The 16,326-nt window shown below is 41.2% G+C and overlaps 1 protein-coding gene and 2 non-coding genes across 3 annotated transcripts in view; all 3 read right to left on the bottom strand.

Annotated features, from left to right (window-relative positions):
* Positions 1-16,313, bottom strand: part of Sf3b3 (splicing factor 3b subunit 3) — a 42,031-nt gene extending 25,718 nt beyond the window's left edge. Inside the window, exons 1-8 of the mRNA XM_042700684.1 lie at positions 16,183-16,313; positions 12,850-12,981; positions 9,028-9,354; positions 8,069-8,241; positions 7,544-7,685; positions 6,613-6,725; positions 4,602-4,739; positions 3,019-3,122 (exon numbers count right to left, since the gene is read on the bottom strand). Of these exons, the coding sequence (XP_042556618.1) occupies positions 3,019-3,122; positions 4,602-4,739; positions 6,613-6,725; positions 7,544-7,685; positions 8,069-8,241; positions 9,028-9,354; positions 12,850-12,919 (1,067 nt within the window). The 5' untranslated portion in view covers positions 12,920-12,981; positions 16,183-16,313. The remainder of the gene's footprint in view (positions 1-3,018; positions 3,123-4,601; positions 4,740-6,612; positions 6,726-7,543; positions 7,686-8,068; positions 8,242-9,027; positions 9,355-12,849; positions 12,982-16,182) is intronic.
* Positions 4,944-5,031, bottom strand: LOC122126286. Its single transcript, XR_006150877.1, has one exon. It is a non-coding gene; the product is annotated as a small nucleolar RNA SNORD111 (small nucleolar RNA).
* LOC122126288 lies at positions 8,656-8,734 on the bottom strand. The gene has a single exon (XR_006150879.1). It is a non-coding gene; the product is annotated as a small nucleolar RNA SNORD111 (small nucleolar RNA).
* Positions 16,314-16,326: the final 13 nt, after the last annotated feature.

Below are 16,326 nucleotides of genomic sequence, written 5' to 3'. Positions count from 1 at the left end.
CATAACAAATAAGAATATAAAAAGCTAGGCGCTGGTGGCTCAAGCCTGTAATGCTAACTACTCAGGAGACTGAGCTCTGAGGATAACAATTTCAAAGCCCAAGCAGGAAAGCCCGTGAGACTCTTATCTACAATTATCCACCAAGAAACTGGAAATGGCCTGGTAGCTTAAATGGTAGAGTGCTTGCCTTGAGCTGAAGAGCTCAGGGACAGCACCCAAGCCTAGAGTTTAAACCCCAATACCAACAACAACAACAAAAAAAAAGAGAGAGAGAAAAAAGTCATTTTTTTTTTTTGGTCTGGTCGTGGGGCCTGAACTCTGGGCCTGGGCGTTGTCCCTCAGGTCTTCAGCTCAAGGCTAGCGCTCTACCACTTGAGCCACAGCGCCACTTCCAGCTTTTTTTTTTTGCTTATGTGGTGCCTAAGGAATTGAACCCAGGGCCTCAGGCATGCAAGGCAAGCACTCTACCACTGAGCCACCTTCCCAGCCCCGAGAGAGAAGTCATTTTAAGCCCAGCATTCAGTCCCCGAGTTCAAGCCCCAGAGTGGCACCAAAAAAAAAAACAAAAAAAAAAAAAAAACAAAACGCTGAAGGAGAAAACTCAAATGGTAGAGTTCCTGCCTAGCTAACAAAAGGCTGAGTTCAACTCCACTACCAGAAATAAAAAAAATTGAACATTGAAGAATATATCTTTTTTTTTTTTTTTTGGGGGGGCGGTCAGGGGGAAGGATCCGGTCCTGGGGCCTGAACTCTGTCCCTCAGCTCTTCAGCTCAAGGCTAGCACTCTACCACTTGAGCCATAGTGCCACTTCCCACTTTTTTCTTTTTGCTTATGTGGTGCTAAGGAATCAAATCCAGGGCCTCATACATGCAAGGCAAGAGCTCTACCACTGAGCCATCTTCCCAGCCCTGAAGAATATTTTTACAAACTATTTATCTCATAGGGGTCCAATACTCATATACAAAGAATTTTCTCAGGCTAGGCATGGTGATGCATACCCATAATCACAGCACTCCGGAAAATATAGAAGCAAATCAATACAAGGGCTGCCTGGAGAGTCTCATTTGTGAGATCCTGTCTAAAAGTAATAATAATAAAAAAAACTAAAAGTATTTTCAGTGGAAAGAAGATATTTCAAGAGATAGGGGGCAAAGGACTTTAATACTTCTCCAACAAAAAGCATAATGAGACGCTACTTCTCACCTACTAGGATAACCATAATGTAGAAATAGTATTGGCTGGGTTGTGGAGAAATGGAATCCCTTCTTACCATTGGAAAAGTGAAACAGTATAGTGCTATTGAAATTTGATGGTTCCTCAGTCAAATGCAGAATTATGGCCCAGCAATTTCACTTAGGAATATGCTCAAAAGAACTGAAAATGAGCCAGGTGCCAGTGGCTCATGCATGTAATGCTAGCTACCGAGGAGGCTGAGATCTGAGGATCGCAGTTCAAAGCCAGCCTGGGCAGGAAAGTCCATGAGACTCATCTCCAATAAACCACTCAGAAAACTGGAAGTGGCACTGTGGCTCAAGTGGTAGAGCACTATCCTTGAGCTGAAGAGCTGAGGGACAGCACCCAGGCCTAGAGCTCAAGCCCCACAATGGACAAAAAAAAAAGATAAAAGTATAATATCAGTCATGAAGTATCCAGACAGACAAATTTATAGAAAAAGAACATAGATTAGAAGTTACTCCAGAGGGCAAATTTGAACTTACACAGAGTTCCTACCCAGAGAATCAAAGTTTTAGAAGACTCATTGTCAAAGAGTTGGGAAGTACAGCTTTACTAATAGAACACATGCCTAGTAAGTGCAAGGCCCTGACTTCAAACACCAGTATGCAGAGAGACAGAGACAGAGAGGGCAGAAACACAAGTGGAAACAGAGCAGAAATGGCACAGAATCCTAGACAGTATCTTGATTTAATTATGAAGAAACCAAGTGTCAAGATTAGTAGAATGGTTTGCCTAGCCAGTAGATACTAGTAAGACTAAGTTAGCTAATAATTTAAATTTTTGAATATTGGTCTTAAATTTGAAACAGCCCAGCAATAAGTGTTTCAAGGTGAATGGGTGCATACTCAGGTTTAAGAATGAGGAAGTAGCCGGTGCTGGTGGCTCACGCCTGTAATCCTAGCCACTCAAGAGGCTGAGATCTGAGGATCACAGTTCAAAGCCAGCCCGAGCAGGAAAGTCCGTGAAACTCTTATCTCCAATAAAAACAACCAGAGAAGTGGTGCTATGGCTCAAGTGGTAGAGTGCTTCAGCTGCTCAGGGACAGCACCCAGGCCACGAGTTCAAGCCCCATGACCAACCAAAAACAGAAGAAAAAAAAAAAAGTAAATGCAAACAATAAAGACCACCAGAAAACTGGAAGTGGAGCTGTAGCTCAAGTGGTGGAGTGCTAGCCTTGAGCTGAAGAAATGACGACAGCATTCAGGCCCAGAGTTCAAGTCCCACAACCGACAGAAAGAAAGAAAAGAAAGAAAAGAAGGAAAAGAAAGAAAGAAGAAAGGAGGGAGGGAGGGAGGGAGGGAAGGAGGGAGGGAGGGAAAGAAAGAAACAAAGAAAGAAACAAAGAAAGAAAGATAGATTTAATGTGGGAAGAAAGGTAATGATATTATAAGGATTATATCTTCTCTTAATGATGACTCTTTTAAAGTCAGAATATTACAGAATATACAATAAAATGAATTAAGGCAAATAGGGCACTAGTTTAGATTAGCATCACTAAAATGAGCTAGAGAAATAAAAACTCCAGACACTGGTGGTTCACACCTGTAATCCTAGCTACCTAGGAGGCTGAGATAGGAGGACTGTGGTTCAAAGCCAGATTGGACAGGAAAGTCCACAAGACTCATCTCCAATTAACCACCAGAAAACCAGAAGTGGAGCTGTGGCTAGAGTATGCTAGCCTTCAGTTAAAAAGCTCAGGAACAGTGCTCAGGCCCTGAGTTCAAGTCCAATGACAAAAACAAAACAAACGAAAAACAAAAAAACAACAAAGAATTACTCACTGATTTCCAAATTCTGATGCCACAAAAAGGAAGCCTGTTTTAAGCACACACATGGCAGCTGCAACAGGCACAGTATCAAAATATTTCAGCCGTATCTCAGTTACCTGGAGTAAAAGGAAAAAAAAATCTAATGTAACGTCAAAAGAACTGACCACAGAGAAAGTTTTATTATCAAATAGAATATGCAAAAACATAAAATACTCAATAACTAAACAGGAGTGAACAAACTATAGCTCATACACCTATGGCTATCTGTTTATATACTGTGTGTAGTTGCTTTTTTGCTACAATACCAAAATTGAGTATAAGACAGAAAATATATGGCCCACAAAAGCTGGACGTACTTATTGCCTAGAATTTACAAAAGTTTACCAATTCCTGATCTCTTCTAGTACACTGCCCACCCAACTGTTCACATACTTGCTCCCTAGGAAAAAAGTAACAGATACATATATTACCTGTTTTTCTTCTTCTTCTTTTGTTTTGCCAGTCCTGGGCTTGAATTATAGGCCTAGGTACTGTCCCTGAGCTTCTTTTGCTCAAGGCTAGTGCTCTACCACTTGAGCTGTAGCTCTACTTCTGGCATTTTTTGGTGGTTAATTGGAGATAAGAGTCTCAGGCTTTCCTGCCCCGCTGGCTTTGAACTGTGATCCTCAGATCTCAGCATCCTCAGTAACTAAGATTGCTGGCAGAGCCACCAGCACTAGCTAATCAATAAATACAAAAGGTTTTCCCATGGGCTGTGAAGGTGGCTTAGTGGTACAGTGTTTGCTTCTACCACTAGAGGCAAGCATAAAGCCCTGGATTCAATTCTTCAGTACCACATAAACAGAAAAGCCAGAAGTGGCACTGTGGCTCAAGTGGTAGAGTGCTAGCCTTGAGCAAAAGAAGCTCAGGGATGGTGCATAGGCCGAGTTCAAGCCTTAACTGGCAAAAATAAAAATAAGACTTGGGCTGGAAGGGTAGCTCAGTGGTAGAGCGCTTACCTTGCTGCATGAGGCCCTGGGTTCGATTCCTCAGCACCACATAAGCAAAAAGAAAAAAGCCGGAAGTGGCACTGTGGCTCAAGTGATAGAGCACTAGCCTTGAGCTAAAGAGCTGAGGGACAGCACCCAGGCCCAGAGTTCAGGCCCCACGACCAGACCCAAAAAAAAAAAAAAATTAAAATTAATAAATAAATAAAAAATAAAACTTTCCCTTATTCACACCTATTATATATTACCAAGTGAAAGTAATTACTTGAAGTGGTATTGTTCAGATTGGTTGCTCAGCTTGCTTGCTAGACTGGCTCTCTACTGCTTGAGCCATCTCTAATCCTGCTTTATGCTGGATATTGTGGAGATGGGTGTTTGCTAGACTTTTCTGCCTGGGCTAGCTTGGCACTGTGATCCTCCGTATCTCCACCTCAGAAATAGCTAGGAATATAAGCATGAGCTACCAGCACCCAGAAATAAGAGTGTTGTAAAATAAGGCTGTTTATGTCTAAGACTAAAATGTAAAAATGTCCATGAAACTAGACCAGAACAAATGGTTTTATTTTATTTTCGTTTTTTACTTCTCCCTTCCACCAATGGTCAACTTACCATATCTTCATCTGTCTCCAAAGTTATTTTAAAGATGTCTCCCTGCTCAGTTTGTGCCAAAAAGAAAAACATCGACTTGGTCTTATGGGTAGCAGAGCAGACAAAAATCATTCCTCTCTCAGGGTCATCCAGGTCATTCTAGTAAAGTCAAATATACAACCAACATCTTAGAAATGGGCACTTCTGGAAGTCAGCACCTTTGCAAATAAGAACTGTTAAGGTTACCTTACAATTAAGACACAGCTTTGACTCAGAGCAGCTGCCAGCAGAACTAAAACAGCAACTAAATCTTCCTATCTGCTATGAATATATAATAAATCCTGGGTAACCAATTCCAATTTACAGCCTGATCAGATCAGTATGGCAAATCTATCTCCAGAGAAAAATGTCAGGGAAGAGACATGAAATTTAGTGTCATCATTTCAGGCTGTGAATTAAACATATATTACCATGCAAAACACCCACCAGTCTATCCACAACTTTATTGACTTCTAAAAGGTTCCTACTCCCACTATAATTTTGGTGCTTCTTTACTTATTTATTTTGCCAGCCATGGGGCCTGAACTCTGGGCTTGGGCACTGTCCCTCAGCTCTTCAGCTCAAGGCTACCACTCTACCACTTGAGCCACAACGTCAATTCCAGCTTTTTCTGCTTATGTGGAATCGAACTGAGGGCCTCATGCATGCGAGTCAAGCACTCTATCACTGAGCCACCTTCCTAACCCTGCTTGTTTATTTTTTACTTATTTAGCTTTATTTTAACACTAGAAGTGATGCTCTGGCTCAAGTGGTACAGGCCTTGAGCAAAAGAAGATCAAGGACGGTGCCCAGGCCCTGAGATGAAGCCCCAAGACTGGCAAAAAAAAAAAAAAATCCCCAAACAAACAAACAAAACAAAATGTTCAATTTGGCATGACTAATAGAGACCAACTAATATTGTATGTACATAATTTCATTCAGTAAGAAAATCATATATCACCACCAATGCAGTAATTCTAGCAAAAATAGTAACCTGGATATAATCCTAAGATATAAACCAAGGAACAAACAGTAAGCAAGAAAATTAAACAGTACTCAAAAAAAGTATCCAAAAAGAGTAAAACAAGCCCCACGACCAAAAAAAAAAAAGTAATACAAAGATGAAAGAAAATGTCCTAAATTAAAGACACTAAAGGCAGATTATACTAGAAACACCCTGGGTGTGGTATTAGCAGTGTAATTACATATGAAAATGTCCCTTTCACCAGCCATACCTTAGATAATTATACTTAAAGGTAACTTATCTTCAAATGAATTATTTAACCTAGAAATAAATTATAGAGAGTAAGAAAAAAAAGGCAAATAAAACATTAATAACTGTTGAATATGTTAAGATATATGGAAATCCACTCTTTAAAAAAGTAACTTGCAGATTCCTCTGAAATGAAAATTTGAATTTTAATTCCATTTCTCAAAGAATGTTTTGTAAAAATGTTACTGGCTTTTAAAAACTAACGAGGGGCTGGGAATGTGGCTCAGTGGTAGTGTGCTTGCCTCACACGCATGAAGCCCTGGGTTTGATTCCTCAGTACCATATACACAGAAAAATTGGCACTGTGGTTCAAGTGGTATAGTACTAGCCTTGAAGCTCAGGAACAGTACCCAGCCCCAGAGTTCAAGCCCCAGGACTGACCAAAAAAAGCAAAGTAACTAAAACCTGATAACAGCTAATTAAAGAACTATGCTCTAATTACAAATGTTTCTTTTTTCTTTTTTTTGGCTGGTTGTAGGGGTTGAACTCTGGGCTTGGGTGTTGTCTATGTGCTCCTTTTTGCTCAAGGCTAGTACTCTACCATCTGAGCCACAGCGCCACTTCCGGCTTTTCATGGACTTTCCTGCCCAGGCTGGCTTCAAACCATGATCTTCAGCTCTTAGCCTCCAGAGTAGCTAGGATTACATGCATGAACCACTGGCGCCCAGTATGTTTAACTCGTTTTACAAATACAAATCTCTCTCATAGCAAAGACTTTACCCGTCTTCTGGGAATTGGACATCGGATATCTGGTTGATCACCAAAGTTCTTGTAGGTGATATAATTTTCAGAGCAAATCAACACTCCACTCGGACCATCTGACCCTCCTGGAACTGTAAGAAAAAAAAAATTTAGCATGATTTGCCACATGCATGAATTACTTACATTTTCAACTCCTCTCCTTTAAGGCCTTACTAAGTCAATATGCCCAAAGCCAGGAAATACTACCTCAAGTGTTTCTACTCCTTGATGTCCATGCTTAATAAGGACAGTCTAATTTGTTTTGGTTGTTCTTTTATGTCAGTACTGGGAGCTTTAACTCAGGGGCTTGAGCACTGTCTTTTAGCTTTTCACTCAAGGATGACATTCAACCACTTGAGCTACAGCTCTAGAGCTATTTCTCTAACACAGTCCCTTCCTTTCTGCAAACTGGGTATCTTTTCTATGCTATGATGGTATTTGGTACAGTACCTGGCTTTTCTTTTTTTTTTTGGTCGGTCATGGGGCCTGAACTCTGGGCCTGGGCACTCTCCCTCAGCTCTTCAGCTCAAGGATAGCGCTCTACCACTTGAGCCATAGTGCCACTTGCGGCTTTTTCTGTGGTGCTGAGGAATTGAACCCAGGGCCTCATGCATGCAAGGCAAGCATTCTACCAGTAAGCCACCTGCCCAGCCCCATATCTGGTGTTTTTTGATGTTTCTCTGTACTAAGATCCAACCCAAGCTCTTGTACATGCTAAGGCAATTGCTCTACTACTAGCCACAAACCTAATCTCAAACAACACTTGTATTACTCACTCTGAACATCACTAAAACAATAAGGTTACTCAGGTTTACTACAAATGAATTAATTTTCCAACTGCTGTAAAGTCTAAACTATTAAGATTCCACACAAATGTCCAAGTTAAAGAGTAGCTCTACGAGAAAAATACCTGTAATAAGGAAGTTCCCATGTTCCTCCAGGGGTTCACTATATTTTCGGACCACATGATTTAAACCAAGGTCCAACTCATAGAAAGTAAGTGTCTGTTGGGTATTAGCTGCTGCTTCCCCTGTTGGATCATTGTCTGCTTCCTATAGGAGTACAAAAACTAATCAACAACGTAAAGCCAAAATAGTTTTAGATCTAGAAAAGACATCAAGACTCCTCCACATTACAAACAAGGAAATAAGAGGTTAAAAAAATGCCAAGCTATTTGACAAAGTTCAGATTCTATATAATGGCAGAGCTAGAACAAGGGATACAAATCCCCAAATTCTGGATCCAGGGATTCCTCCTACAAGATGATACTGCCCGCCATTCAAGCAATGAATGGTATGTTCTGCCTTTTACTAACACTCTTTGAAAAAAATAATAAACCAAATAGAGCTTCATCTTTTCCCTGAAGCTTCTCCCAACAAATACCAATACTTCTTTGGTTTGTTCCAAAGAAAAAAAAAGACTCAATTCTCATTACCTCATAATCCATTTCCAGACAGGCAAACATTGGGTTTTCAAAACCCACATCTACTCCAACTACATGATATACTAAAGTGTTCGCTTTGTGGGCCTCCAAGGGTGATGAGATGGTAAGCCGGGCTGCTGCATCTCTGTTCAAGATATACACCAATTTCTGTTTCTCAATGGCACCTATAATTGAAAGAGACAAAACATACCTTATGTCCACATAACAAGAGAGATTTTTTTGTGTATCAGTATTGGGGCTTAAACTCAGGACTTGAGCTGTCCCTTAGTTTTTTTCACTCAAGCTACAGAAGAGAGCCACACTCTCACTTCTCACTTTTTGGTAGCTAACTGGAGATAAAGTAAGACTTTGTTGCTTTGTTTTGCTTTGAACCGTGATCCTCGTTACCTTAGCCTCTTGGGTAATGAGAATTACAGGAGTGAGCCAACTGCCCCCAGTTCTTCAAAAAAAAAAAAAAAAAAAAAAATCAATGTGCCCTAGATATAAGAATACCAGAAAACTATACAGTAATAAAATTGTTAGTTTTATTCTTCAAGTGACTTAGTGATTTTGTGACTATTCAAAGGGTTGCTCTGTAGCAGCCTGATCAGATACATATGATTTTCTTCAAGAGTTTATCAGAGAAGAGACATGAATGTGAATCATCATTCCAGGCTGGTGAAAGCAACCATTTTTTACTGTATAACATAAGATCATTTTACAGTCATCTTTTCCACAGATAAATTGAAAAATAATTATTTCCAACTGGGTAAGAGGTAAAATAGGTACCTTAAGGCTTTTTCCATTATTTTAAAAGCTTAAAAATAACAAAGCACAATTTTAAGCCAAAGTAAAATCATACATAATGCCAAACTTTACCCATGTTAGTGATACACTAGCATACTGCCAATATCATACCACTGTTACTCTAAATTGATCACTCAATAGATCAAACATAATAAATCACTCACTAATCATAACAGCCCGTCCTTTTGGATCCACAGCCAAGAACTGGCCTGGAACAATGCGGCGACATCCACTTTTGCCAAAAGTTTCTTGGTGAATTTTCTCAAACATATTCTTGGATGGCTGGTATTCCAAGATAACAATCCGACCTGAGTCACTGCCAACTACAATGTAGTCTTTGGTGCCACCTGTCAGTCTAAAGGCCATGAGTGATCGTATTACACCGAACACTTCCACAGTGAGAAGAGTATGTACTTTGCCAGTGTTCGGGTCTGGACGAAGAAGTTCCAAGATCTTTCCACGGGAAACAACAATTTCCTGTTGTTTGGTTCCTAGGTCACCAAGAAATAAACATCATAAATATCAGAATACAAAAAGCAGGACAGATTTTTTTAAAAAACCTATTGAATAAAACTGTAATTAAACAAGTTGAGGACCTATTGTTCTTTTTAAGTTAATTTATTCCATTTGAAAAGCTCCCCCCCTTTTTTTGTCGGTCGTGGGGCTTGAACTCTAAGCTTGGGCACTGTCCCTACGCTCTTCAGCTCAAGGCGAGTGTTCTACCGCTTGAGCCACAGCGCCACTTCCAGTTTTCTAGTGGTTTATTGGAGATAAGAGTCTCACGGACTTTGTTGCCCGGTCTGGCTTTGAACCGCAATCCTCAGATCTCAGCCTCCTAAATAGGATTACAGGTGTGAGCCACCTGCGCCCAGCAGTGAACAGCCCTTTTCCCAGAAAGTAAACAATCTTTTTTTTCTTAAAGACAGAATCAAAGCTTTTAAAATGGATCGCATAGTTGCTTTTAAAACTTCCTTTCAGGGCTGGGAAGGTGGCTCAGTGGTAGAGTGCTTGCCTTGCACGCATGAGGCCCTGGGTTCGATTCTTCAGCACCACATAAGCAAAAAGAAAAAAGCCAGAAGTGGCGCTGTGGCTCAAGTGGTAGAGTGACACCCTTCAGCTGAAACACTGAGGGACAGCGCCCAGGCCCAGGCCCAGAGTTCAGGCCCCACGACCGGACCAAAAAAAAAAAAAAACTTCCTTTCAATTTTGGTGGTGGTGGTGGTAGGGCTTAAACTCAGGGCTTGGGCACTGTCCCAGAACTTTTCTGCTCAAGGATAGCACTCTAGCACTTGAAACACAGTTCCACTTCCAACTTTTTGTGGTTAACTAGAAATAAGAGTTTGACAGACTTCCCTTCCAGATCCTCAGATCTCAGCCTCCTGATTTGCTAGGATTACAGGCATGAGCCATCAGCACTCAGCTCATTCTTTAAATTTCTTTAGCAGTTGTCACCAATATACATAATTGGGAATTATCTATAACTGCTAATATACAAGCATTCTTTAATATCCACAGAGAATATATTCCAAGACAATTCTCATATAGCAAAATCTACAGATTCATATAACCTACAGACATCATCCTGAACATGTTAAGTCATCCAGAGCCAGGCACAGGTAGGAGTTCAAGCCCAGACTGAGTAATATGGTTAAAAAAAATTTTTTTGGGGTGGTGATGGGGGAGACAGGGTCTTACTATGATATCTAGGTTAGACTCAAACTAGCAAACCTCCTGAGTGCAGGAATTACTGGCATAGGCCACCATACCCAGCTGAGACCCCCCCCCATCTCTTAAAAGTGAGGTTTCAGCGGCTCACACCTGTCACTCTAGTTACTTGAGAGGCTGAGATCCAGAGGATACAAACTACACTATTTTAAGAAAATATGATTTCTATAATTCATTGTAGAAAGAAAATTCATCTGGGTGCCAGTGGCTAACGCCTGTAATCCTAGCTGCTCAGGAGGCTGAGATCTGAGGATCAAGGTTCAAAGCCAGCCCGGGCAGGAAAGTCCCAGAGACTCTGATCTCCAATAAACCACTCAGAAAACCAGCAGCTCAGGTGGTAGAGCACAAACTAGCCTTGAGCTGAAGAGCTGAGGGACAGAGTTCAGGCCCAGAGTTCAAGCCCCATGACAGACAAAAAAAAAAGAAAGAAAAGAAAAGAAAGAAAGAAAGAAAGAAGGAAAGAAAGAGAAAGAAAGAGAAAATTCAAATTAGAAAAGAAATTTGAATTAGAATTAATTAATATTAAGAATGTGAGGGGCTGGGAAGGTGGCTCAGTGGTAGAGTGCTTGCCTTGCACGCATGAGGCCCTGGGTTCGATTCCTCAGCACCACATAAGCAGAAAAAGCTGGAAGTGGTGCTGTGGCTCAAGTGGTAGAGCACTAGCCTTGAGCTGAAGAGCTCAAGAGCTCAGGCCCAGAGTTCAGGCACCATGACTGGCAAAAAAAAAAAAAAAAAGAATGTGAATCCACACATCTGCTTCCCTAGCACTTGGGAAACAGCAATAAGAACTAAAGTTCAAGCTCCCCCTTATTGTGGGCCAAAAGAGATACCTTTCAGGGCTGGCGGAATAGCTCAGGACATCACTCACTAGCATATTCAAGGTCAACACAAAACAAAACAATTTACATATGCATATAATGTTTCACAAAAGGTAGTAGAGAATAAATTATTCAAGCAAATCCTCCAGCACCACAGTAAGATTTGTAATCAGAATCAGAGAAAACAGCAACATGGAAAGTAAATTCAGTACAGTTAGGCTCAACCACCTAAGTATTAAGCTTTGAACATCAACAAAACTCACTACTTGGGAATTACAACTCACAAATTTTCAGCCTACAATGGCAATAAAAGGCTATTTTATCTTATTTACATTAATACTTAATTTTCTTTTCTTATTTTAGCTTATTTACATGAATGCCCAATTTTCTATACAGAGAGAGAGAGAGTGAGTGTGTGTGTGTGTGTGTGTGTGTGTGTATGCTGGTATTGGGGCTTGAACTCAGGACCTAGGTGCCACCCCTTAGCTTTTTTTTGCTCAAAGATGGTGCTCTACCACTTGAGCCACCATTTCCACTTCGGCTTTCAGTGGTTAATTGGAGTTAGAGTCTTATAGACTTTTTGTCAGGCTGACTTCAAACCACAATCTTCAGATCTCAGCCTCCTAAGTAACGAGGAGTGAGCCACCAGTGTCCAGGCTGATATTTATTTAATCCAGCACTCAAAATCAGACACAAAAAAGTTTTAGTTCATCATTCCACTTCAGCTCACTAAAAGCAAGCAGTAAACAAATATCATAAATGCTGTTTCCACACAAGCAGCCAACCCTACCTAACCTATACTTTCCCTTCCCTTTGTTGGGCTATATGGGTCTCTAGGTGATACAATTTGGGTCACAACCCTAGCTCTGCACTTTGCTTCTCAATTGCTAAAGTCCTATTATCTCTTCAAGCATCAAGCCAAAGGAAAACCAAACATTTCTGAGACATTTTTATCCAACCTAATGTCACATTCAAGATCAAAGATAATGACTTACACTATACATCAACAATACAGAACCTAGCATCAATAAGCCAGGAAATGTGTGTTTTGGGCAGGGGGGAAGAAAGGGGGTGCCTAGCACTCTACAACATTGAGCCACACAGCTCCACTTCTGGTTTTCTTGTGGCTAACTAGAGATAGGAGACTCACAGACTTTCCTACCAGGAGTAGCTTTGAACCATGATCCTCAGATCTCAGCCTCCTGTATAGCTAGGACTATAGCTGTGAGCAACCAGCACCTGGCGGAAATGTATACTTCTGATGAGAATCATTACAAAATAAAAGCTAATAAAGGAACTTGAAATTAGATAATACACTTCAACTTAAGTCTCACATATTACAAGCTAGATTTGATCATTCACATTACCATTTTCTCCACAAGAGATAAGCAAAATATGGATTAATTCATTCTTATTTGCAAAAATAAGAACTAGAAAACTTACCAGAGAAGTTGCCATGAATGGCAAAGCTGATGCCAGTAGCTCGCTGCAAGGTTAAATTGTACAGGAACATGGTGGCAGCAAAACCCAGTACTCCACACCTTGGTTACACCAATAGTATCAAGTCAAAACAAGCTAAGGACACAGAAAGAACAATTTTTTTTTTAAAGAAAAAGAACTGAGAAATTATGTATTTTAAGACATTTGTTTAGAGAAACTTCTGGTTAAAAGATTAAGGTCTACTGAAGAACACATATAAAACTGCGTATATTCTACGGTTGGGAATGTAACACAGAGGTAGAGTGCTTGCTTAGCATGTGAGAAGCCCTGGATTTAATCCCCAGCAAAGCAAAAACACAAGTTTTTCTATATCTTCAAGCTTTGCTCAGATCACAAAAATCCCACAAAAGCTCAGCATGTGGCCTGTCTAATCCCAGCATTTAGAAGCTGAGACAAAAGGACTTAAAGGCCATCTTGGGCTACAAAGCAAGACCTGCATTAAAAGTAACAATGATGCCATGTGCTGGTGGCTCACACCTGTGATCCCAACATTCAGGGGGCAAGGGCAGAAGAATCCCAAGTTCCAGAATGAGCAACATACTGAAACCTTACCTCAAAAAATAAAACAGTATGCTGGGTACTGGTGGCTCACACCTATAATCCTAGCTACTCAGGATGCTGAGATCTGAGGATCACAGTTCTAAGCCAATCTGGGCAGGAAAGTCACAAAAAGCTCAAGAGGTTGGGGGAAACAGCCTCTAAGCAAGTTACACCAAAGGCTGAGTAGTATATTTTATATACTCACACTATATGGCAATTTAAACTACTTTGAGACAGCACTAAAAGGCTTTCAAAAAAATAAGAAAAAGAAAAAGGCTCTCTCTACAGTTGCAGAGTATTCCACTGTGGGTATCATTCACTTAAATATTCTACTAATGAAGCCAGGAGTCAGTGGCTCACGCCTGTAATCCTAGATACTCAGGAGGCTGAGATCTGAGGATCTCCGTCCAAAGCCAGACTGGACAGGAAAGTCCATGAGACTCTTATCTCTAATAAGCCACCAGAAAACCAGAAATGGCACTGTGGCTCAACTGGTAGAGCACTAGCCTTGAGCTGAAGAGCTGAGGGACTGAGCACAGGCCCAGAGTTCAAGCCCCAAGACCAACCAAAAAATAAATAAATAAATAAAAATTCTAATGAATTCAGGTTGTTTCCAGTTGTTTGCTATTACAGTGTTGCAAAGAAAATAAATACCTTCCACTTAAGGTCATTTTTATGTGCATGGGTATAACTCTAAAATTAATTACTAGAAGTGAAATTGGTGGATTAAAGAACTTATATATACCCCCTACATATACATACATGTTTTATATACATCCATAGGTATATATATGGTTGTGTGTGTGTGTATATATGCATATATATTTATGATTTTGTTTTTTTGGTCTCAGTCCTGGGGCTTGAACTCAGGGCCTGGGAACTGTCCCTGGGCTCTTTTTTAAGGCTAGTGTTCTATCACTTGAGCCACAGTTCAATTTTCAGCTTTTCTGATTAATTGGAGATACAGTCTCACAGACTTTCCTGCTGGAACTGGCTTCAAACTACAACCCTCAGATCTCAGCCTACTGAGTAAATAGGATTATAGGCAAGAGCCATTGACACCAGACTTATGTATTGTTTTTGACAGAAACTAATTTTCAGAAGCCTTCCAATTTACATTGAAAGCCAATTAATTTCCTGTTCCCCATAACCAGCCAAAATGATGGTAAAACTTTTTACCTTTGTTAATCTTGCTAATGAAAATTGGTATCTTAGTATAATTTTCATTTGCCTTCATTTATCTCTTATATAACTCATATTTGAGGTTTTTTTGTTTCTAATTGTGTGTGTGTGTGTGTGTGTGTGTGTTGCTGGGGATGGAACCTAAGGCTTTATTTAGGCAAGTGCTCTACCAATGAGCTACCCACACCTTCAGCCTGATGAGTATTTTTAAATTTGAATCAACACATTATCAAACACTAAAAAGCACTGCATTCTACACACATCAGGAAAACTTCCCTAAAGTCACAAGATTTCTTCTTAAGGGACAACACAGAAGACAGCACAAAACAGGTCTCATAATTTCCTCAAGTTACACATACTCAGGTAAGACAAGATAAACTGAATTACTTTTCTAGAGAAACCCCAAATCCCTGATATGTAGTTAACATACAAATTGACTTCTGCTGTTAAACCAGAGTACATGTACTCATAAAATAGTCATTTCTGGGCTACACAAGAGCAAGTGTAAAGATCAATCTTCCAGGCTGGAAGTGGGGCCTGAGTAGGTTCCACCAGAATATTTTTCTTTGTGGCTAATGGGAAGAACTTGCCCTATTTTCCGGTTTTTTTTTTTAAACCAAATGTCATCCATTTACAAAACCTAGAGATTAATTATCCCCAAACCTAGTTGGGCCCAAGTTTTCCAACCACACTTTCACCGTGAGTAACGGTGAAGGAGCGTTCTGAAGGAACGTAAGTTCAGTAGTAAAACTATATGCCAGAAAACTTGGTAGGTTTGGTAAATACAGGTCTATCAACCCTCTGCGGTTACTTCAAGTATCTTTATTTTCTCAAACCATTTTTTTATCCGTGCTCCAAGTGAACACCACTGTATTTAAGACTCTCAAAGTCTGCAAGATTGTTACCATGCTTCATTTTGCAAAGAAAACTGGGGTTTAGACTCTCAAGGTCTCCAAGATTGTTATCATGCTTCATTTTGCACAGAAAACTGGGGTTTCGAGGTCGAGACAAATTGCCCAACTATCAAAACACACAAATTCCAACCAGAGTTGACCCCCCCCCCCCCCAGAGTTGACTGCTCCAATTCTGCTAGGAGATTCCCGTTAGGGCCTATTCACTATTTCCAGAGGGAGATAGCCTTCCTGCTTCTTCTTACTCCTTCCCGCCTCAGAGACCCAGGACCAAAAGCGAAGTCATTTCTGCCCCCCCCCCCCCCCCCGCGCGCCCCGTTTTGAGACAAGGTACTTAAGAGATCCCAGGCTGGCCTCGAATCCATAGTCCTCCGGCCTCAGCCTCCCGAGCGGAGTGCTGGGACTCACAGGCGTGCTCCACGACGCCCGGGTGGCGAGCCTCTATTATAGGGCTGGGTCGCGCGGGGACCCCAGGAAGCCGGTTGCGCGCCGCAGGCTTGCGCTCACAGCTCCCCACACACACCCGCCACCACCGCTCGGGGCCTACACGGCCTGAGACTCCCGCCAAAGCGTCGGGGCCCCCTCCCAAGAGGCCGCTCCTCACTTCCCCGGAGCCAGAAAGGTTTCGAAGCTACTTCTTTACCCTGCAGCAGGAAGGATGGCGTAAGTATCCGCTGGATGCTGAATCCCTTCAAGGCCTAAGCCGCCCGCAACGCCAATCGGCAGGCGTCCGCCATTAGTCCTCAAGACTGGGGCCTTGCGACGGCGCGCGACGGGAAGAAGGTAC

Source organism: Dipodomys spectabilis, unplaced genomic scaffold (genome assembly GCF_019054845.1).
Source record: "Dipodomys spectabilis isolate Male_0828 unplaced genomic scaffold, ASM1905484v1 ptg000273l, whole genome shotgun sequence".
Taxonomy (NCBI): Eukaryota; Metazoa; Chordata; class Mammalia; order Rodentia; family Heteromyidae; genus Dipodomys; species Dipodomys spectabilis.
The sequence above is the reverse complement of the archived record's forward strand: the minus strand, read 5'-3'. Positions and strand labels throughout refer to the sequence as shown.